Source organism: Prionailurus viverrinus, chromosome C1 (assembly GCF_022837055.1).
Source record: "Prionailurus viverrinus isolate Anna chromosome C1, UM_Priviv_1.0, whole genome shotgun sequence".
NCBI lineage: Eukaryota > Metazoa > Chordata > Mammalia > Carnivora > Felidae > Prionailurus > Prionailurus viverrinus.
Window position 1 is genome coordinate 38284499 of NC_062568.1, and position 24738 is coordinate 38309236.

At 39.5% G+C, this 24738-nt stretch overlaps 1 protein-coding gene and 1 long non-coding RNA gene across 5 annotated transcripts in view; one reads left to right on the top strand and one right to left on the bottom strand.

Annotated features, from left to right (window-relative positions):
- Positions 1-6963: 6963 nt before the first annotated feature.
- Positions 6964-15915, bottom strand: NABP1 (nucleic acid binding protein 1). Of its 3 annotated transcripts, none has more exons than XM_047870790.1 (6): positions 15562-15915; positions 14515-14653; positions 11847-11918; positions 10092-10167; positions 9574-9640; positions 6964-8337 (listed from the first exon to the last, which is right to left on the bottom strand). In XM_047870790.1, exons 1-6 carry the CDS (start codon positions 15794-15796, stop codon positions 8168-8170), a joined length of 759 nt encoding a protein of 252 aa, XP_047726746.1. In that variant the 5' UTR covers positions 15797-15915; the 3' UTR covers positions 6964-8167. The 3 variants fall into 3 exon arrangements, with proteins under 3 accessions (XP_047726746.1, XP_047726747.1, XP_047726748.1); XM_047870791.1 differs by lacking the exon at positions 15562-15915 and adding an exon at positions 14954-15555; XM_047870792.1 differs by lacking the exon at positions 15562-15915 and adding an exon at positions 15439-15548.
- Positions 15821-24738, top strand: part of LOC125172551 (uncharacterized) — a 38004-nt gene continuing 29086 nt past the window's right edge. For both annotated transcript variants that reach the window (XR_007154749.1, XR_007154748.1), the window contains exons 1-2: positions 15821-15959; positions 17502-17595. This is a non-coding gene — a long non-coding RNA (uncharacterized LOC125172551). The remainder of the gene's footprint in view (positions 15960-17501; positions 17596-24738) is intronic.

Sequence of the window (24738 nt, forward strand, 5' to 3'; positions counted from 1 at the left end):
CCTCCCCCACACGTTCATTTAATTGAGATAATCTAGGTGACTCACTACCATTGTACTGGCTCATAGTAAGTACTTAATAAATTACAGGTAGCCAATTAAAGTGGAGGAGAGAACCCTTAAGCACTAAGTGACAAAAAAAAAAGTATCTAAGATTGGAAAATATGGAGCTTAATGCAGAAATAGCTTTGTTGGCAGCAATTAATATGTCATTGGTGGGTACACTTGCATGAGCACATGAATAAGCTGGGAAAAAACACACAATTATATGTTTCATTCAGGGATGCCTTTCTGTAGACTGAATAGTAGGGTCTTTGCTTGGCAAGGAATTTATACAACTTTGAGTATGCCAACACTGAAACGTTAACTATGAAAAGAAAGGGCAAAACCCTAAGGGGCAGAAGGCACTTTCGGACGGCTCATACCTTAAGAAAATTAGAGTTTTTAGAATCAAAATCTGAATAGTTGAACACCTGACCTGAAAACACTGAAGTTCCAGTGTATCCCTTCTACTCCTGGCATTCAGTGTACCTTCTACACCTGCCACTTCTTATCATGTCCTGCCAGAGGCTCCCATCTCAACTAGAACTGCTCAGATCAAAGTGGTATACCCCAGGTAGCCAACTCCTTCCAGCCACAGTCCTAGGACTGAAAGGCATCCTGCCCAGCTGGTCTTCATTCCAGTAGTTTCCGTCTGAAGAGTCTAGGATGCCAAGTATAAATCTCAAGGCCAAATAAATAAATAAATAAAGATAGTAAGGGCAGAGCTGGAGCTAAATTGAAATAAGGGAACAGGGTAAAAAATACCAAGGTCTTGGGATTACATTTTTGAGATGTGTGAGAGGCTGGGTTTGGCAGTACTCTGACATGGTTGGAGTTCTTTAACTCAGTGAGGAAATCTAGAGCCGACCTTGGCACATTTGAATTAAGCCAACAATGGCTTTTTAAATATCAGAAGAGTGAACTGCCCCTGGTCCATGGGAAGAGGGGTTAATTTAGGAAAGTGCTTGAGAAAAGTTTCTGCAGTGATGGCAATATTCTGTATCTTGATAGGGGCTTGAGTTACATAGGCATGGGCATTCATTAAAACTCACAAATGTACACCTAAGATTTGTGCATTTCTTTGTATGTAAATTTTACACTAAAAACTGCAAAATATTGAACTCTAGTGAATAAATATGCTGAAATAAATACTCATGATGTCTGCTTGAAATGTATTAAAAATGGATAAATGAATGCGATGGATGTGATAAAACCAGTCTCAGATGTTAATGATAAAATCTAAGTGGTGAGGGGTGCTTGGGTGGCTCAGTCTGGGGAGTGTCTGACTTTGGATCAAGTCATGATCTCACAGTTCCTGGGTTCAAACCCTGCATCGAGCTCTGTGCAGACAGCTCAGAGCCTAGGAGCCTGCTTCAGATTCTGTGTCTCCCTCTCTCTCTGTCCTCCCCTGCTCACACTCTGTCTCTGTCTCTCTCTCTCTCAAAAATAAAGATTAGGGGCACCTGGTGGCTCAGTCGGTTAAGCGTCTGACTTCGGCTCAGGTCATAACCTTGCAGTCCCTGAGTTCGAGTCCCCACATCAGGCTCTGTGCTGACATCTCAGAGCCTGGACCCTGCTTCGGATTCTGTGTCTCCCTCTCTCTCTCTGCCCCTCCCTCTCTCTCTCTGCCCCTCCCCCACCTGCACTCTATCTCAAAAGTAAATATTTAAAAAAAAATTTTTTTAATAATTTTTTTTTTAATTTTAGTGGTGAATGTACAAATGTTTGCTCTATAACTTGTCCAACATCACTGTATATTTGAAAATTTTCATAAGAGGGGCGCCTGGGTGGCGTAGTCGGTTAAGCGTCCGACTTCAGCCAGGTCACGATCTCGCGGTCCGGGAGTTCGAGCCCCGCGTCAGGCTCTGGGCTGATGGCTCGGAGCCTGGAGCCTGTTTCCCATTCTGTGTCTCCCTCTCTCTCTGCCCCTCCCCCGTTCATGCTCTGTCTCTCTCTGTCCCAAAAATAAATAAACGTTGAAAAAAAAAATTTAAAAAAAAAAAAAAAAAAAAAAAAAAAAGAAAATTTTCATAAGATGTTGGGAAGTTACCCAATGCTTTATCAGAAGCAAACAAACACTCTGCCCTCTGGGTGCACAGCAATTCTGAGGACTGTCACTGGGAATATGGAATTCCTTCCAGTGTACCCTCTGCCTTCCCCTTGGCCATTGACCTCCTCTGTGGCACACACTCTGGCCCACATGTCCTCTCTCTCCCTCTGCCATTTCATAACCACACCCTCACCCACTGGGCAAAGGTGAAGGAAAAAACAGCACAGGGATTGAGCAGATCTTTGTGAAGACTCAACCCTACAGTGCTGTCATGGTAAATTGCCAGCATACATACTTTTCTGTGCCCAGAGAAGGCTGCAAAAGCTTGACTGTGTGTGTCACACACTCACACACACACACACACACAGCCTAATTGCAATAACTAATATAAATTGCTTAGTATTTCAGATATAAAATTATAGAAAAGATTGTCTTCTGACAGCATGAAGAAAATGATGAGTATTTGCCTTATTTCCACTGCTCATGGAGAAAGAGCTTGACATTTTTTGAGCCCCAGATATGGTTGCGATGTTTTTGCATTCATTGGCTCACGCAGCCCCATTATCCTCATTTTATAACAAAGCTCATGGTCATGGAGCCAGTAAACAGATCTAGGACTCAAAAACCAGGATCTCCTCAGCTCAAAACTTTTTCACCAAAGCACATTGTCACTGACATTTAAAATAGGTTATGTCCTGCAAAGCTAACGTAACTACAAGAACAACAGTAGTCATGGGGCCAGGACTTTACAAAGAAAGGTACTTTCATATTCTACTTCGCCCATTTTTACCAAAACACCACCCACCAAGGGGTATTTTTGACAGTTTACACTAGTCAATATATAGTTTGTCAATATATAATTTTTACATTCTGCTGACAAATAACAGAAAATCTGGCAAACTTTTCCATATTTTCTATGGCTTTGGGGGGCAGTTTGGGGTTTAAGAAACCTGGTTAACTGAAAGGAATTTACTCTTGATGTCAGTGTTGCTAGTTCATATGTTAAAATTAAACAGTCCAACTAATCCCTAGTGATCTTCTGTATCATGCTCAGACCATGACAAAAATTCTTATCCAATGGAATGGAAGCTTTTCCCCACGTGTTAAACTAGATCCCTAAACTACAGAAACTATAATCACCCAGTAGATGGCACTAGTTGTGCGGACTACTCTTTTTATTCCTTTTCTATCCTTAGTCCCAGGACCTAGGTCAGAGATCTTACTCTATTAGGGCTGTTATCTGAAACAAGACTAGCCCCACATAGCAACCAAGTAATGCCTTGCATGTTACTTGTGGAAAATACTTAGCTGCCCTTGTACAGAACAAGACCGCCATCCTGTAAGTAGTGGGATCTACTGGGCATTTTTAGGAATGTTTACCATGCCTCGACCACCCTACTTTTCACTTTGGCCAGCCTCACTCCACATAATAAAGTAGGGGGCTGAGGAATGCTCTGGGAGATAAGAGGAAGGTAGAAGATACTGTAAACATGTACTTTGCTGAGATAAACAATAATAAAATCTACTTGTAAAAAATTCAACAGAAACCTAGGGTGAAAAAGCTTTTCACTTTTAGGCCCAAATGAAGCTAGGTGACTCCATTATAAATAATCTGATCTTAGTATGGACATAATTTGAATAGTCCTATTTGAACCTAATTCAAAAGTCAACAATGCTCACATCTAGAGGCCATACTCAAACCCTACTCTGCTTGGGACTACCCTACTTTACCCATCAATTCTGTGCTTTGGAGACATATGCTTCTAAGTACAATTTTCCCATGTTTTACAAACCAGAATTTTGGTATGTTCTAGCTTCACAATAGTAAATGAAACTAAGGATGTATGGAGATATGCATGTGTCGTTTCAAAGCAAAGTTATTTCTGTATTGGGGGAAATGTCAAGGGCAAGACACAAAAATCTTCAGGGTCATTATCTCAAGTGCTGCTCTACCAGACCTACACTTACAAAGTCCCCTTCTGGTCCAGCAGGGAACCAATTCCTAGTCCTAACAAGTTCCTGGGGAAAATCTCCTACAACTGGCTTATAAACCATTGCTTCAGTTTTACTCAACATACAGTCAACATATGCACAAGACACTGAACTAACTCTACGTCCAAAAGATTTTGCTGGAGTAAAACAAAACTTTTTGGCTGAAAAGGGTAAAGAACCGGTTTCTAAAGCCAGGCCAACTCCTTACGTTGAGGTTGTCAGTAAGCACGCGTGATAGTGAGGACTGTGGAGTCTATTCGCAGTTCAATAGCTAGTCTCCAAGCTTTGGGTTAGCGTGGTCCTAAAACTTGGGGAGTCACACTGCAGTTGTGGGTTACCTACCGAGGCCTCTCAAAAGGCTGAAGTGTCTACCAGTCAAACTGGTTAAAATGCTCATTTTACTGCATCATACCAGTTACCTCATACTGGTAAACAGCCCTTAAAAACATCTTTGGGTTGAATGTTCTTAGTGCGAAAAGTACTAAATAAATGGCTTATTAGGAACAGTCGGACTTGGTTTTCTCCAGTCTGTTTCTTACTTTGTGATCTGTGCTTTGAGAAACATCATTAGACACTTTCAGCCCAGAAACCTGGAGTAATCTGGTCACAATATTTGAACAAAAGTCTGGTGTGTGCCTAATAAAACAAACTTCCAGGAATTTGGAGAAAAGTTGAATACACCTGGAAAGCAAAATATTTTTCCTAAGCTTCTCCCTGAGGACCTAACAACATACCATTCATGGCAGTGCTGTTTTCCAAAGGTCACAATCAGATTTCCTCAGAAGCATACCTTAACTGTTAATCATTAGGACTTCTTTGCGAAATATGGGAGTGTTTTAATTACCCTGACATTTAATCATTGGCTGAAACCTGGTTTCCACCACAGCCAAGAACATCTGCTTTTACCCGTCATACAACCAACCCCTACCAGAGAACTGTCACCCTCTTTTCTATCAGAAATGTAAAGACTCATCAGATAGGAAAGGGGGGCAAGTGCTCCATGTTGATACTGCCTTTTCCACGGTTTCCAAGGTTTGTTGTCTCTAGACCCTTTCCAAATACATTAGAGAAAAGGGTCTTAAGAGTCACAGCAGCCTAAATTTGCTTGGAGCAAACAGTAATCACTTTCTAACAGAAAAGGGAAGTCATTTCAGTAACTGAAATTCCAGATCTATATAAACTTAAAACTGCCGTTGTGTCTTCACACTGATGTAGAACAGTCAATCTGTACCTCTGAGAAAACTTTTCAGGACTAGTTAACTAGCTACCTCTACTCTAAAGATTCTTTTTTACTAACCTCCCATCTGTTTGTTTTCAGCATCATCCCTTTGGCCTTATATTACTCAACCCAGCAAATTCAACATTCTTTCAAAATGTTAAATGATCAAAATATGAGTGGCAAGTACTCAGTGCTACAGATACTCAGGGCATCAAATTAAACTGTCCTCAAAGCTAAAGCAGATTCCTAAAACTACAGGAACAAAGCAAGAGCTGGTAATAAAAAAGCAAATCCTGTGTAAATGCCTAGGGGAAAGCACACTGCACCCTTCACTTTACCCATCATCTTCTGGCCTTACGAACTTCTGGATCGTAGTAACAACCCAATACTGGCCCAGAGAGGAGGGGCCAGCTGGCCGATGACACTTCAAACCTCTTCAGGACTGTTCTGCCAAAATGAAATGGGACCCAATCCTAGCAGCGTGTATTGCTATACTAAATGATTTTTGTTTTCGGTAGGTGTTTAAACATTTAAAAATTCACAGGTGAAAGCACCAGGAAAGAGGAAGGTAGAAAACTTTCTTCCTCTTCTTGATGAGTACCGTCCAAGCAGACTGGTAGGGCAAATATTCATTATGGATTGTAATTCACTTGGGTTTTGAAGGCTTCCCTTAAGAAAAAAGAGATTTGTTAATAAATGATAAAGAATACAGAACAACAAGATTAAATTACTGAGGCAAATGTCAGTTACAAAAGTAAAAGCTTAGATCTTTCTCTATTTAATATCCATGTTAAAGGGTAACAGTATTTCCACACCTAACTGCATTTTTTTCTATTCTTGAGGTATGATTAGAGGACAAACATTTGACTGCCTATTGTAGCCAGAAATGATTCTGATCACTTACATGGGAAATCCTCAATAACTCTATAAAGGGATATTACTTACTTGTTTGTTCAAGTTGTGGAACTTAAGGCTCACAGGTTTTAAGTGTCATAATTTGCCTACCATCATAGATGAGGAGACAACAGGGCTGGGATTGGAAGCCCAGCAATGAGCTCAACCTGAGAGTTTACTTTTCAGAAACTCCAAAATTCTTTCTTTTAAAATCATCTTTAACACTATATTCTCCCATAAACAGCTTACAGTATTATCGCTCCTACCGCTACTTAGATTTTAAAAAAGGTTTTTTTAGTATTTTAGTATTTTTTTTACTCCAAGCGTTTGTTAATTTTGTGAACATCTTAAGAAAATATTAGTCACAAAGCCAAATTAGCTACAATCATTGAGTAGATGATTAAGGAAAAACTTCTAGCACACATAAACCCCAGTTACTGAAGTACTATGAACCATAAATAAGTTCCTTGAGATTAGTCATCATCCACCTCTAACACTCTCCACAGTGCCGAATATGCAGCGTGTAATGAAATCGTTAGATACACTGAATTAGGGTACGTGAATATTCTGGCGCCAACTTTTATATTCGAAGGCTATGGAGCTCTTAATAAAACAGAGTCTACTTATTTTGTGACTTAGGTAGGGGAAAAAAGACAGTGACAAATACAGAGCTAAGCAGTCGCCAGGCTGAAGCAACCATTACAACTACGGTAAAATGTGCTGGCTCTCCACTGTAAATCATTCAAAGAGCAAAAATAAGGTAGGTCTGTTAACATTAATGCAAGTTTTATTCAAGAGATAGTACTGAAGAACTGAATTCTAACAACAGAAAAATTTACCAGTTATCCACTCTACAGTAAAAAGTGGAACTGGGGACCACTTAAAACACATAAATAAATTCTACCTTTACATTTCTGAATAAAGCTGTATTCACTTGAGAGAGAGAGAGCCATGTAACTTTTGCTGATAAGGCTTTGTGAATTGTGTTCAGAAACTCTGACAACACACACATACATACACTCTTCAAAGAAGGCAAGTCCCTAGGATTTTCACTCCAGGATGAGTTTCTGTAAGTACTTAGGACTCTCTGACTTAAGACTGCATATTTCCACACGAATTCGATTTGAATTGCCTTCATTCTAATATCTATCCATCACAATTTTTAATAATTAAATCAACATTTATTATGACTTTATAACTCCCTCAAATTACACGTTAATATTTGACATGGTAGTTTCAAAAAATAAATATTCAAGGCCTCAAGTTTTAAATTTTCCTTCAGTGTAATGCGCAAAGTAGATAACAAATATTAATAGGACTACCCTAAAATAAATGCAGCTTTCTTATAAAAATTACTTGTTATAATACAGTTCCCATTCTATTCTGTAATTCTGACAAAGAATATATTTTTTGGTAATAAAACAAGAGTTTAGAATGGTTCAGTCCTTGGAAAACCTTAATGGCAGTCACTCAGTGAAGACATCAATCATTCCTAGAGTCCCAACTCAAAAATTGCTATTAGCATTGACTGAGTTTTTGTGGTTTTTTTAGTGGTTATTGCTTCAGTTGGCAATACCTGAATTTAAGACAAAAGAACATCTCCCACTAAGCCTTATTTTAAATATTACAAAATGTATACAGAAGATAGACTCATAGAGGCTATAATGCTGATGTCTTAAGTAACTCACCCACGAAATGGGTGCAGGCTTTTTAGAGGATAACCATAGATCTTCTGGCTCTAAAAATAAATGCCCCTACTTTTCAGAGTGTTCCCATTCTTCAAATTCTTCCACAGGAGACTTGAGCAGCTTAACAGTTTTGCTATAAAAACAAACCACTCTTGTTACCAAACCAAAAACAGAAAAGGAAACCGATAAAGGACATAGTTTTCACAGTTAACGATAAATAAAAGTGCAGTAAGTGTTCAAGTAGGGCATGTAGTTTAAAAACCACATGTGAGTATTTGGCATAGGTCATCTTTTAAAGGCTCTCCGAGGGTCCCTGCCATTACTTATTGTGGTCATGACTGTTTGATTATTAGCCGTTCCTTGTAGCTGTGGATTTGTAGGTCCCCGGCCATTGCTTCTACCAGCATATGAAAATTGGCATCCCCTTGATTCTGGGCCAGTTTGAACCCCATTTCCTAAAAGAGAATATAAAAGTTCATCATCATTTTCAGACACTGACCTAGATCTACAGAAGTACACCTATCTGAAGTCCTAACACACACTATTAATGCTAACAAGTAGTATTAGAGAAAACAAAGGCCTTTACTGTTAAACTACTGGAAAAAACTCAATGTGGGCTCTAGGTTTTTCCAGATGTATGATTACTGTAAATACATTCACTTGATGCTGATCAACAGGGAGACAGAAATAGATGATTGGGCAATAGAATGAAAAATTAGTAGAGTACAAAAGCAAAGGTAATGCACTGCCTACATTGTAAGGGAAAAAGAAAAAAAAAACAAAGGGGAAGATGGTGTATGAACACTGGCATTAGGTTCAAACACGGTTAATAATACTTCAGAAGAACAGTGTAATTCTAACTTTGCAAAGAAAAGACAGCAAGGTTTCCCACAATGTGATGATCACCAGCTGTGCCAAAACACGCAGCCCCAGGTCAAATAAAACTTCAGCCACCCTAACAAACTCCAATCCCAAAGACTTTTCCTCAGTTATTTAAGAATAAAAACTTCAAAAGACCTTTAACACAGCTGTAAGCACCATTAACATGACATTTGAGAGTATTTGAGGTCTTTGTAAAGGCGATTCTTTTAAAGAGGCAGCTATCAGCATGTGAAAAATTAAGGTTGAGTTATTAGTCTAAAGAAAAAAGGCTTTTGGTGTGCCAAAATGACCAGTAATTGTGCACCTATTAAATAACCACTAGATCACAGAAATTTTGTTTAAAAAAAAAAAAATCGATGGAAAAACATATTATGCATCACCAAAACAGATTTCTTGTTATTAGCCACTGTTTAAATATAGAATGTGCTCTGGAGGTGGGTGGGGGGATGGGTGGAATAGAGGGGATTAGGAGGACACTATCTTCATGAGCACTGAGCACACATGGAATTGCTGAATCACTACACTGTACACCTGAAACTAATGTAACACTGTATGTTAACTACACTGGAATTTAAATTACGCAAATAAATATATGTGTAGAAACATTTTTAAAAAATGTGCTCAATAAATTAGCTGCAGAAGGTATCTGCTATCTAGACAATCAGTTATTTAGGAATTCCCTGTTAACCAGCACTTCCCTTTTAGTGCAAGTCTACGCCTAAAGACAATTTTCTTCTAAACCTTTCACAGGATACAGTCTCTTAATTCTTAACATCTGATCACAAACACGAAAAAAAAAAAAATCTTACCCACTGGTCCAAATGTACCTGTACCCATATTATTATTCATGGAATTATTCTTCTGTTCATTTTGTGCCTAAAAAATATGTTTTTAATTTAACCAGTTGAAAATCTATTAAAAAATTATTATAATAACATGTTGTATCCACTCTTTAATTGTTAAAGCTTTTTGGTTTTTGGTTTTTTTTTTAATAAATTTTTTTAAAGATCTACCCAAGTCCATTCAATGTTAACATTCAGGAATATTTCCCAAATCTTTCACAGCTTCTGTTACATCTTACTGTATTTTCCTGACATTACTCCCTACTCCTCAAAGTACTAAATGGCATATATATTTAATACACGATACTAAATACATATACAGACTCACAAAACATAGAGAATAAAAATACTTTAAGAAGATTTTTTTTTCAACTGTCTTCATTATACCCTGGGTACGACAGGGTTGGGCACCTAGTCACAGAATTAGAGTACCCAGTCGAAATTAGCCTAACCATAAAAATAGACTATACGTGTGGATTAATTACCCCTCTGCTCTGTTGTCCTCGATAATCTGGGTTGGGTTCACTGAAATTTGGCACTTCTGAATAAACCATACAAAATCTGAAAGAAAATAAAGCACAAAGTTAAATGACTTCTAAAATAATCAACCTTTCTTCATAGAACATGCATAACTGATAGGAAAGAAGAATTTAGGTGTCAAATGAATTAACCAAAAAGCAACATGCTAACTACTTATACAACAAAAAGTTCCAAAATGCTATTTTGTTCCATAAAACAAAGTAGTTGAAAATATCCAACTGCCTACATGTATAAAACATTCTATTTTTTATTTTAATTCTGTACTGCAAAAAATAAATCATGTCAAAGATCAAAGACACAGAAACACATCTTTGTGCTGTTTTTCCATATAGGCTGATTCCACTGAACCATGTTTAGGGTTCCAGAGTGGTTTTTCCAGCAGTGGTGATGGATTTGCACTGATCCATTCACACACTCTCATCCAGTCCCTCTTTTGACCAATCACTGTGAATCTGCAAAGATAATCATTCACGGTTAAGAGTGGAATGTGCAGGTATGAATAAAGACAAGTGGCTATAAAGACAAGTTTATCCCAATGCTTCTTGTAGGTCGACTATGGCATATGTTAACATTACACATAAGCATTTACTTAGCTCCTCACCCCATAAATAAGAAGTTAAAATCAATTTTGGCAAATCCTAGACTGACCTTGTCAGTCACTAAGAACCGATTGACCTCCAGTGGTTCTTCACTTAAGTGACCTCTATTATTATAAATACTTCTGTACACATGAAGGTCAGGACAAGATCCTAAATCCGTTGATAATAACGATGCTAAGAGCTTTCAATAACATGTTGCTCTAATACTATTCTAAAAACAAACATAAGTGAATTCTAATTTTTCTCCTAGCAAAAGCAAAATGTTGTTTCTGATCTTCAAAAGCCAGCAACATTGCTTTATCTTTTCCAAACAAAGAATCTTATCCCTGTAGTGTGGAAGAGTATCTCCCCCACAACCCTTTTTTCAGTGCCACGTGTGGCTTCTCTTTAAAAATATCCTCCAGTGTGATGGGCATTACATAGGTATCTAAGCATTAACCAAACAGAATGGACTAATGATGTGGCTCATTGCTAACACAATACTTTATGAATACATCCCAAATGTCTAGGCTGATATGGAGGCTGAATTACCTTTACACCCCTAGAGAGGATGGTTCCTCCAAGTCAGGGTGGAGATTACGAGGGTAGTAGTGTATGGAAGCTCGCATTGTGGCTGCCTGTACGGTACCTAGACTGTGGATAAATACAGGACTTCAATGGTCATCGCTGTAAGTCCTTTTATCACGAGTACAATTCACCCATAAATGAAAAGAGATAAATTTACGGCCTGAAACCTAGCTTCTTACCTAGCTGCTTATTTGGCAATTCCCTAGAAGACAGAACTTATTTCAAATGGCACTGTGACACCTGAAAGCTGCACATTCCCAAAGCCTACAGAAATGGCCCCCGTGGAGCTCGTCTCAAGTGCAACTGGATTCTCTTTGCTGGGGAAAATGGACATTCTCAACCACAAGAAACAGAATAGATGGCTATTAAACTGGTACATACGTGTAAAGTGGTTTCTACAGTCTGCTGTGGAAGGCATTCAGTATACCAGTCAAGAAAAGCCAAGAGAAATTTATTACAGTTAATACCTACCAGTTACTCTGTAGATATTTTATGCAATGTATTCAATTATAGGAAATGCATTTTAATACTTACTCCCCAATTTTTTGAAGTTCTCCACCCCTTCCAGTATAAAGTGTCAAACACCCTTTCCACATGGAGGCATACCTAGACAAAAAAGAAACATCAGTTCTATAGTCACGTGTATGTCCTTCTACTTAAGTAAAACTTTATCCTTTGGTTTTTTTTGCATTAGGGTTAGGTGGAGATCAAACTCTGTGTTTATGGTAATAAATCAAATACAATTCATCTCATTTTGATTGTTACTTACAAAGGAATACAACGAAAAACAACTGCCAAATTCTGACATAATTGTCTTACCTATAACTACCCTTAGAGAGTTGAAAGTCTTTTTTGCAAGGTAATAAGCATTGTTATACTCCAAAGATCACGTCTTTAGCCTATTAACAAAAGAACTTTAAACTGTAGAGATTTAAGCAGAAATTATTTTTCAATCACAGAATTTATAAAAATCAACACCAAGTGTTTACTTTTACACTCATTTACTTGGTCTACTCAGAAATTAATAGAATAGTTTTTCCTCTGCCTCCTTAAAACACATAGGGTAGATAAGCTACTGAAAATTTAGTAAAATTCAATCAAGGACCTTAAAAAAAAAAAACCCAATCTCTCACCTATCTGCCTTTCCAAATCTGCAATTTTTAGCATCAACTTGGCTGAACAGATTATTTATTCTGATCAACTTTGCACACAGCATCATTAAATATTCCTACACACAAATCTAATAGAAATGTAAATTAAACATTATAAAATCAGTCCAAGGTTTGGTTTTCAGTTGTTCTCCATACAACTACAATGGTAACCTTATGACTTAGAAGGGTGAATTATAACTAAATGTTGTTTAAGTATAGTGACGGTTCCTCTTTTAATATAGGTTAATACTTACTAGTTCCATACTATATATTCCTCTTTAGTAAGGACATATTTATTAAAGACTCCAGCACACTCACACTATACAAAAAGTGACTTGGAAGAGATAGTGCACTAATATTTCACCTTGGTAGCGTAAAAGTTAATGCATATTGAGAAAAAATTGGAAGTTACTACAAGTAAACATTTAACTGGCACTTGTGTTTTGGGAATGAGATCAACATTAGCAGGGTGTCCTGATAAACCTATGAATATTCAAATTACCATTATTTAGATGTCCGCCTTTCTTCGAAAACTACTTTTCTTAGATACAACCTGAATTTAAGGGCCTTCTAATAAACAGGCCAGACTCCGCTGGATATGTTATTTTAGTAAATAAAGTATAAATATTTCCGTTTTACAGAAGACGAAGTTAGAGAAGTGTATTAACCTCAAGGTCACACTGTAGTTAGGAAACAGTGGAGTTTCTTTACTTTTGAATTTTCCTTTAAATTATATTCCTTGAAATTCCTGTACAAATACTATACAAATACTGAATTTAGTTTTTCCACAAATCTTTTGAGGGCCACATCTATGTGTTTTCCGTGACTACAAAATATGAAATATCTGAAATGGGATGCTGTTTACACTGTATAAGATACTTTTAATCACTGGATGAGAAATACTTTGGCAGCCAAAAAAACTTTAATTATGCTAATCCTCACCACACCCTCACAGGCAGGAATTCTTTTGTGTAAGCTACAGATATGGAAATTTAAAAGACACGATTAGTGTCCTAATGAGTCACTGTATGAGAATAAAATGTCTACGTTCTGACTCTCACTTCCTTCTTTGATGACACTGCCTCACTTCCTGAAGATGTTGTAAGGCCTGGAAGATATTATCAAAGGGCTCTAACCTCCTCCATTCAGGGTGATCCAACACTTCTCTGAGATTCTATTTACTTTGCCAACATCAATCTCCTCCCACTTTTCTTATAGTTGTGACAAATAAATTCTAATTCTACTGACCACAGAACTTCCAAAATCCATTTCAAGACCCTTTTCTGACCTTATACCCTCCTAATTTAAATACCTGGTAAATTTTTAAAGGCAGGATAATTGCCAATCAAAAAACAGACAAAAAAAGGTGTGCTAAATTATTTTTAAAGGCCAATCAGCCAACTGAATCTTTTGGATGGAGGTAGCAAAGACCTCTTTCTGCCAAACATTTCCTGCATATCATTCTGGTTTTTGTACTATGCTGACCTTACAGCAATAGGCACAGGAAATTACTCTCCAGAAGGTGCCTTCCAGATATTGTCAACTTCCCCTCTTAATATTTACATCCGAGTACAAATTTGACACACCACAAAAACTGCTAAATTGTTCAACTACAATCTTATGTCCTCACTGTCTAAATAAAATATAGGCAGGATTTCAAAAGTCACTAAAAAGGGGGAAAGGTTGGAAAAGAGCTGACAATTGTATTCAAAAATTTGTGGGGGGGAGAAAAGTATTGACTATATTAATTTTATCAATCTACTAAAAATACTCAATAATCCCCGAAGAGTATTTAAAAATCTACTTAACCTGTAAACTGAGGGGGGAGTGGGTTAGATTCCCTGGTGAAACTGAACACTTTTACTGGCGAGGGTATTACATCCCAACGCTGTCCACTATCTAAAGTTAACATCCAAGGGGCTCAAAACTGCTTGGAGGCCCACAGAAAAGAATGGAACTCCAGAACTTGCCAAGATCCCCCATCAGGCAATGATTCGGCAGACTGCTATTTTGGAAGCATTCTCCCTCCTCCCCATTTTGTGCACACCTACCCTCTGGTCAACCGAATAATATCCCCTGGCTGTATAAGACCTCCGATTTCATCCCACACGGAAATAGTGATGCTGCCCGTTTTATCTGCTACTTTGCATGATCTCACTTCATGGCCGTCTTTGGTTTTGGTCACGCGTCCTGTGAAGATTTAAAAATCACAAGGGGGGAAGGGGTGTATTAGATGAGGACTTCCAGAAAGGATCTAACTCCTCCTCCGGGATCCAAACGCAGTGGAAAGGTGGGAAGAGGTCGAGCCCCGGGTTTTCGCTGCAGGTTGGATCCGAGCCCCGGCGGGGGCCACCAGGGCCACGTGGATGGGGGGAGGGGAGGGGGAACGGAGGAGAGGAGGAGGGGAGCCCCCGGCTAGCAGCGGCGGCGCCCTTCCCTCTTGCCCCAGAACGCAAGGGGGCGGAGGGGTGGGCTGCAGACCCCACTTACCTATCTCCAGGACAATAAAGACGACATTTAAGTTTTTCAGTCCGGGCTTAATATCTTTTATAAAAAGAGGTGGGTCGCTGACCCCATTCATATTGAGGCAGGTGCGGCTACGGCTGCGGAGACGCGTGTGGGCAGGGAGTGGGACAAAGCTTCCCACCCTCCCGGGCAAGGGCGAGGGCGCAGGGGAGACTCTGGGCGGGGGTGGCGAGAGAACGGGCAGAAAGCGGTTAGTCAGGGATCACGGAAACCAGCCCAGACGGCACTGAGTCCAAAAAAAGGAAGGAAAAAACCGGGCTCACAAGTTTAAAAAGAAAAAAAAGATGAACTAGTCCACACGCAAACCCCGCTCCCAACGGGGCGACAGGAAGGCAAGCGTGCGAACCGCCTCCTTTGGGTAAAAAGGCAAAAAAAAAAAAAAGGCAGCGAGGGGACGTCTCTGCCCTGAGTCCCCCTCACAGTCACAGCACACACAAACACACACACACCACACGCGGGCGCGCGCCCAGTCTGTTCCAGGCTTCGAGAAGAGACAGACTGTGACAGCGAACCCGGAGCGCAGACCTAGCAACCGCGCACTCAGCGTCCCAAACAGCGACTGCCGAACGCACCCGCGCGCAGGCTGGACCCCAACCCCGGCTGCCACGCCCCTTGTGACGTCACGTAGCGTCGGCACGCCCGTCGCCCGGCCCTCCGGGCTTGTAGGAAGAGAAGCGAGGGGTCCGGAACCGTCCGGCGTCGTCCGCGCAGCCTCCCTCTTTCCTCCCCGGCTGTCAGCCTGGACCTCGCCCTCTCAGCCTTCCAATAGGCTCTCGGCCCCGCCCCGCCCGTTCCTGCTTCCGCCATCGCTGCGCCGCGTCCGCTTTGCCCTGCAATTTTCCCAGTGCCGGTTTCTAGTGCTCGCTGTCCAACTTCAGGGTATTTTTGCTCTCGCTCAGAGTTCAGACGTCCACCCCGGCCATTTAGTCCCGTGGTCACAAGGAGCAGTTGCTGTGTTAGGACTCAGTGGGTACGTTAAAAAAAAAAGTGTGCAGTTGAGTCCAGGTTTAGGCCTGGGTAACTAGTTGGGTGGAAGGAAAAAAAAAAAAAACCAAAATAGGCAGGGATGGGTCTTTAGCCACAATGCTGGAATTTTAGTACCAGAAGGGAACTGAAGATTAATTCGACCGCCTCTTTTTAAGCATATGTAAATTGAGGTCCGGAAGGGTGAGATATTTTGTTGAAAGTCACCCAGCAACTTGTGAGCAAGCAAGACTTGAACACCAGTCATCTGACCTGGTCTTGGCACCTTGGCACCTTGGCACTGTAATAGTAGGCAGATAAGTAGTTAAATTCCTTTGCAAGTTTCTTATTTTTCCCTTCCCCTCGTACATGTCACCCCTTTGTCACTTTGCTTTTCTTCTCTATGCTTTTTTTTTTTTTTTAATGGGCTTACTTTTAGGGAAGTTTTAGATTCACAGCAAAATTTAAAGGAGAGTATAGAGATTTCACATATATCCCCTACTCCCATGCATGCTTGTCCTCTCCCATTTTCATGTTCCCCAGTGGAGTGGTACATTTGTGATAGTTGATGAACCTACATTAACACATCACTATCCCCCAAAGTTTATAGTTAACCTTAGGGCCCACTCTTGGTGTTTTATGTTTTATGGGTTTGGACAAATCTGTGATAACTTGTAGTCACCATGACAGCATCATACGGTGTAGTTTCACTGCCCTCAGAATCTGTGTGTCACTTACTCATCCCTCCCTCTCCCCCAGCAACCACTGATCTTTTTACTGTCTCCCCAGTCTTGGCTTTTCCAGAATGTCATATGGTTGGCAACATATAGTGTGTGACCCTTTCAGATTGGCTTCTTAGTAACGTGCATTTAAGTTTCCTCTGCCTTTTCATGTCCTATCAAGTTATGCATTTGTTTTTATACATCCAAAAAATCCTGTAACAGCAGTTAGAAACCCTGAGATATTATAACCTGGAAAAAAAATGAATAAAGTTTTCTTTACCTCTTTGCCCCACATAGTGGAGAGGCATGTGCTTTAGAAACAAACCTGGGCTCCAACTCCTTAACTGTGTGACCTTTGGGAAAATTGATTAAGCTTTCTAGTCATAATTTAAAATCTGAAAGATGAAGCTGGCCTCAGGGAATTACGTAGGATCACAAATAGTCTAACCAGTGCCTAGTAAATAGTAGATACTCAATACTATTTCCCCCACTTATTTTTTATTATTAAAGAAGAGAAGGGGCGCCTGAGTGGCCCAGTCAGTTAAACATCCCACTTTCGCACAGGTCATAATCTCACAGGTTTGTGAGTTCAAGTCCCACAATCAGGCTCTCTGCTGTCCCTGCAGAACTGGCTTTCGATCCTCAGTCTCCCTGTCTCTCTACCCCTCCGCAAGCACACACCCGTGCACTCACCTGCTATCTCAAAAATAAACAAACATGAAAAAAATAATAAAAGAAGAGGAGAACAAGAGTAGCTTAAACTGTGATTGCTTAATCCTTCCATCAATCCTATGTGGTGACTGCTCACTTTTATCCCCAATTTACAGATGATGAAACTCACCAGAGACCACATAGCTAGAGAATGGCCAGACTCAGTTTTGAATCTAAGCAATCTTGACTCCAGAGCCCTCCAGCTTAAAGGTAATGTTTAGACTTAAATTACAGCGGTAGAATTAAACATTTTAGTAGTACAATGCATCTGTAGGGCTTTAAAGAATCATCTCCTTAACTATTTGTGATGGTGACAGAAATGTTGAGAAGAGTCAGAATTTGCAGGGCAGAAGCCTTAATTTTTCCTTGATTCTTAATATTTTTAGATCAACTCCCACTTCCCAAACATCTGCGAGGAAGTGGCATAGATATATTACAGCCCGAGAAGAGTTTCAGAATGATCAGATTAATAGGAGAAACAAGACATTCTTAAGGAAGCAGAAGCTCCCATCACATGGACAAATAAGGCCAGGAGAGCCAAAGCACGGGTGTAATGCTAGAAAGTGGTGTGAAATAATCTCATAGGTATGATTTCAACATCAAATAAAACAAATGATGAAACATGTAATGGCAGAACCACATCCATCCTCAGGGCTCCCAAAGACTACCATCACTTCAGATCAGAAGCTCTGATTCCACCAAGATTAATCTAGCGGGACTTGTGCTTCATTTAGATTTTACTCAAAGGTATGTTCTTCAACACAGGCAAAAACGTTCTCACAGAAGTAATATTTAAATAAGACCTTTTTAAAAAAAAAAAAAAAAGGTGGACAAGATGTTTCAAGGATTAACAATAGATAGGAAACCAATTAAGAATGTTGGGCACCATGTAGCCGAGAGTTTGGACAAAGCAAATTAGCCACTCCTTGCAGTCTCAGTCATTTGTTCCCAGAAAGGGGATTAAGTAGAGCTGCTCAGACTAATTTTATTGACACTGATAAAGAGGAACCAGTTAGGAAACCAAGCCCCACAAAAGCAGAAGCTGATGCTCCTCAGCCCAGCCCCGCCCTTACCCCACTGGAGAGAACTCAGCCCAAACATCTACTTCCTTCCCTGACTAACTCAGCTGTTCTCAGAAAGGAAGTGGCAACCAAGTGCTTTTTCATTCGCTAAAATTAAAGACATCTGAGAAACAAGATGGTGTGGTCAGTGCTGGAACTCTTCAATCCAGGCCAGTTGGTTTCAACGAAGCCCAATCACTCCTCAAGAGTGGTGGTTAACAAAAAGAGAAAGGGGCTGTCTAGAAAAACAACAGTTGCCAACGCAGATAATCTTTCCTAATGTACAATTCAATGAAATAAACAAAGATCCTTTGTCACTGAGGACGAGTCAGTTAGGTCATAATGATTATACCGCTGATTCTTCACTACTTTCACAAGATTACTTCATGATTTTCCTTTTAAGACTATTGTTCCTCAGGCCCTCCTCATTTGCAGAGACCAAACATAAACTTATGAGACAGAGGCTAATGGCCAGAACCTCAAGACCACCATTCCGTGTAAAGAAGATATTGTTTAGTGAGATCCAGTACAATACAGAAGGATATCCATCAGAATCCTGTACATAAGGTTCTGGTTATCTGGGTCCTCAGTGATAAAGGTTTTCCTGTAAATTTTGCCACCACCCACACCCATGCTCACTAACGTGTTTTGCTTTCTGGGATCACAAAAATCATTTTCACTTTCGTTGCATTATGCATCCATTCAAAACTATTACAACATCAAAATAGCTGGCCAAGGAAAATAGCTGACCAGTAGTATTTGAAATTAGACATCTTCTGTGGTGAAACTAACAAAAAATTAACAAGAACTACAGTGTTCTCATATTACAGAGGTGATCTACTTTGTAATATAATTGGCAAGATCAGCAAGAAATGGTGTTTTCTTACTCTTCTTAAAAAGATTTAACCAAAAGACTCATAAGTAATGTTTAGTAATATTTTCAATATGTAATGCTAACACACTGAGCATTTGCTATGGGCCAGGCATTTTATACTTATAAGCACTTTATACTTATTAATATATTATTTAATAATTAATATACAAGAAGTTATTAATATATTAATATATTTAATAATACACAGGAAGTCATTTTATAGTAAGTTATGGAGCTACGATTTAAAACTGTTCCATGAAATAGTTTTATCTGTAAAACAGGTTATCTGCCCTTAAAAGTGCATTTCTTTGGTTATCTAAGTGGGTAATTGGATTTTTTTTGAAGGCTTTGTAGTTCATAGTGATAAGTGAAATTACACATTACTTAATCCCTAATGTCTGATTGCAGTGGGGGCAGTGAAGTCCCCTTGTGAGGAATAACTTTGTAGCTCCTCTTGGGAAGAAATGCATCCCTAAGTAGGTTAATTCAACTGAGCTAGATTATCTTTTTAATGATAGCATGAACAACTTTGGTTTCTGTGTTCTAAAAAGTGTCTTTCAAGTGCACCACACATCTAAATAACCGCCTGAATTTATTGTTTATGCAGCTGAGAAAACAAAATATTACTGGGAACTGAACTCAGAATTCATAAAACATTTCTTTATTGGGAGATTTTTCTAACTGGAGTATGTATCATAATCCTCAGACTTATAGGAACATTGTAGGAAATGCTACAAATCACACATACAAAGAACATGAGAAGGTCTCTGTTGAATCAGAATTCTTTTTCATACTGTGTGTCTAGATGCCTCAAAAAGAGTCACTTGCATGCACTGAGAGATGATTAGGTAAGAAGGTAGAGCCCTCATGAATGGGATTGATGCCCTTATAAAAGAGACCCCAGCAAGTTCCTTCAGCCCTTATGCCATTGGGAGGATGCAGCAAAAAGACAGGCAGGCCCTTACCATACACCAAATCTGCCAGTGCCTCGGTCTTTGACTCCCCAGTCTCCAAAGCTGCGAGAAATAAATTTGTTTTTTAGAAACCACCCAGTCAATGGTATTCTGTTAAAGCAGCCCCCATAGACTAACACATATGTAAAAATAAATAAATCCAGGGTAATTTTCAAAATCAACTCTCCTGGTTTCAGAATCGCATTCCTTAACATACTCTAGTTGGCCTTACAAGGAGCATGTAACAGTTTCGCATAACATCCTGCCTGAACGTGTTAGGGTAGAGGGCTCGATGACTCTTCATGGAATGTTTATTCTCTTGGTTTGCCGATAATAAAAATAAATACCTTTTCTTATTGCAGAACATTATACCATTTAATCTTTTTTCTTTTTTATTTATTTAAGTAATCTCTGCACCCAATGTGGGGCTTGAACTCACAACCCCAAGATGGAGAGCTGCATGCTCTTCTTATTTTAGAGCATTATATGGGGTGCCTGGGTGGCTCAGTCAGTTGAACATCCAACTTCAGTACAGGTCATGATCTCACAATTCGTGGGCTCAAGCCCCACGTCGGGCTTTGGGCTGACAGCACGGAGCCTGCTTCAGATTCTCTGCCCCTCCCTCTCTCGCACTCTCAAAAATAAGTATTTTTTTTTTAAAAAATCAACCTATAGAGCATTAAAAAGCTCACGCACATTCTCTCCTTTCACACGCATGCAAGCAGGCATGTATGTCAATAAGTAACCTGGAAGAAACAGCCAATGCTTCCATACACACCCCTAATTAAGAGTATTTTCCATGTGGACATGGAGTGTCTGGGTTGGAAGAATGCTTACATGTAGATAATGTACTCTAACCCCTTCTTTTTGTATATGAAAAAAATATAGGCCCAGAAATGTGAACAAGAGTAGCACTACAGCCCCTAATGAATTAATGGATCTCAGTAATAATCATTATCATGACAAGGGGGACATCCAGTCCAAAACAATTAAATCAGGATCCCTAAAGGTGGGACTCAGGCATCACTGTATGCTAAACCACAGCAGGTAAAAAGGATCTTTTTTCCAAAATATTTTCCTTATTTTCCACATACATATTAATACTCTGGAACACTATTTCCTTTACTCTAGCTTGAGCAGTCCTGCACTGAGATAAATTTCCAGAAATGAAATTACTGAATGTATAGTGAAGACTTCTGACATGTATTGTCAATTGACATTTTAGGAATTTTGAAGAGATTTATACCCCCATTTGCCCTTTGTATATTCATCAAACATAGTTTATTAACTTATTCAACAAACCTTTATTGAACAACTACTATGTGCCAGCACTGGGACTGCATCAGTTAAAAAAAAAATTAATACAAAAATCTCTGACTTCATGGAACTTACATTCATTCTAATGGGAGTAGACAGAAACAATAGACTAAATCAAGTTATATAGTATGTTAGAGGGTGATGAATGCTAAGTTGGAAAATGAAGCAAGGGAGGGAATTGAGCAGGAATGACTGGTGAGAGTGGCAGGAAAGGTGACATTTGAGTAAAGATAAAAAGAAGAGGAAGCCATCGAAAAGGCTCAGGCTGCCTGGCTTTTTCCAGCAACAGTAAGCAGGGTGCTGTGACTGAAGCAGAGTGAGCAAGGAGAATGTGTAAAAGATGAATGGGAAGGGGACATATCATATAGGAGGACTTGGACTTTGACCCTGAGACAGGAATCTGTTGGAATGTTTTGAGCAATGACCCACATGCTAATCAGACTTAACAGGATCACTCTGACTATAGAGAAATAAAAGGAGCAAGGGTGGAAGCAGGAAAGACAGTTAAGAGATTATTGTATAAATCCATTTGAGATATGTTGTGGCTTGCACCCAGGATGGAAACAGTGACCTTGGTAAGATGTGATAAGAATTTAGGTCTATTTTGAAGATAGAGCCAACAGGCTTACTCTCTGGTTGTAAGCGGAGTTTGAGAAAATGAGATGCATCAAATATGACTTCCAAACTTTTGGTCTGAGCAACTGGAAAGAAAGCCGTCAACTCACCGAAAAGGGGAAGACTACCAAGTGGAACAGTTGGGGGGATGTGGAACAGTTGGGGGGATCCAGAGGGCCACGTTAGACATGAAAAACTGTGAGAAGGAAGAACACCGCAAGGAGAGCGGTGTCCCGGATGCCAGGTGAACCAAATGTTTCCATGAAGAGGTGGTGATTGTTGTGTCAAATGCAGCTGATAGATGAGGTGAGCTAAAACTGAGGGTTGATCAGCAAAAAGGAAAGTCATGGCTGACCTTGACAAGCTGGAGCTGGTGAAAGCTTGAATGGATCCAGTCGAGAGAGAATGGAAGTCAAGGAATTGGAAATGGTAAAACAAGGATGCCTAACTCTTTTGAGGGGGATTACTGCAGAGCAGAGGAGAGAAAGGGGCCAATAACTTAAGAAAAATGGAACAAAAGAGATTTTTTTTTTAATATATGAAAAATAATATCATGACTGTGGGCTGAAGAGAATGATTCAGTAGATGGAATTTCTGGAGACACCTTCTTGTGCTTGAGTAGGTAAGAAGGGGTGGGAGCGAGGGGCCCTGTGAAAGGGTTGATGGGAGCATGGAAGATTCTAGCACTAGGGGAGATGCTAGTGGGTGGAATGTCGTGGTGGTGTGAGCGTATGGAAATCCTCTTCCGGTTGCTACTACTTTTTTGAGTGAAATAAGCCAGATCATCCATTTAGAGTGAAGATGGGGAGGAGACGCTGGAAGTTTGAAGTGTGGACGAGGATATGAAATCATCGTCAGGGAATGTGGGACAGTGAGTGAACTAGGGAAATGTATTACGATTTTACAACAGGACCGATTTCTTACTTGAAGGCAATTCACAGTAAATTTAGAGTTAGACCACCGCACGTAGTTTTGTATTTTTTTCTTCAGATATGTCCATCTGTGAAGGTTTGGGCACAGACTAGACTGAGACCTACTGAATTGCCAGTGTTGGAGTTTTGACAAGTGATAGTAACCCTGTTTTGTTTACAGTACATGTTTTACAGATCTTTCCTGGTTTGTGATTTGCCTTTTCCTTCTATCTCAATTTTTTTGTACTACAGTAACTGTTTATTTTCATATGGTCAAATCTATTATCTTTTCCTATGGTTTCTTCCATTGAGCTTTTACTTGAGGGAGTCCTTCCTCAAGAAGGGATGATACAAACTTTCTTCTATACCTTCCCCAATTTCTTATGGTCGAATTTTAACTCTTTAATCTATCTGTATGTATGCTGTGATGCAAAGTTCTAATAAAATAGTCTTTAAATGTTTCTTCTTGGGGCGCCTGGGTGGCGCAGTCGGTTAAGCGTCCGACTTCAGCCAGGTCACGATCTTGCGGTCTGTGAGTTCGAGCCCCGCGTCGGGCTCTGGGCTGATGGCTCAGAGCCTGGAGCCTGTTTCCCATTCTGTGTCTCCCTCTCTCTCTGCCCCTCCCCCGTTCATGCTCTGTCTCTCTCTGTCCCAAAAATAAATAAACGTTGAAAAAAAAAATTAAAAAATAAATAAATAAATAAATAAATAAATAAAAAGTTTCTTCTTCTCCACATTATTAAAGAACCAATTCCTTATCCTTGAGTTTGTGATTTCTTTAAAATATCTTTCTATATTTTATAAGTTCTAGTTCCAGGTTATCATTTCTAAGTTACTAATTCTCAATACTTAAAATGCTTTAACAATTGTATGTTCATAATTCTTCAGGATCAGATAAGGCAAATACCAGCCTCCAGCCTCTCTGTTACAGACATTCTTTAACCATTCTTACTTATTTTTCTAGAAAATACTGTCATGATTCAAAAACAGACCCCTCTCAGGATTTTTTTGGAATCAAATAAGCCTAAATTTTAATTTGGGAAATATCAATTTCTTTATAATATTTAAGTTCCCAGGGGCGCCTGGGTGCCTCAGTCAGTTAAGCGTCCGACTTTGGCTCAGGTCATGATCTCACAGTTCGTGGGTTTGAGCCCCGCATCCGGCTCTGTGCTGATAGCTCAGAGCCTGGAGCCTGCTTCAGATTCAGTGTCTCCATCTCTCTCTATCCCTCCACTGCTCACCCTCTGTCTCTCTCTCTCTCAAAAATAAATAAACATTAATAAAAATGTATAATATTTAAGTTCCTCATTCAGGAATCATGCTCTGATTCTCTATTCTGGTCTTTTAAATTGTACCGGGTTGATTACTCATTCATGTTTTTATACACTTCAAATACCCCTGAGATACAGTTTTACTTTGATTTTGATTTTGCTAGAATGAGTCCTCAAGTAAATTCCCCAGAAAGAAAAGCAGAAGGTAAATTTCTGATACTTTACAAAAAAAATTTTTTTTCCTCTTATGCATATGATTTTTTGGGCAGGTATAGGATCTTCAGATTGTAGTTTTTTTCTCTTGATAGTTGTCTCTAAGTTCAATGGATAAAATGTTCCTTGAAATACTAT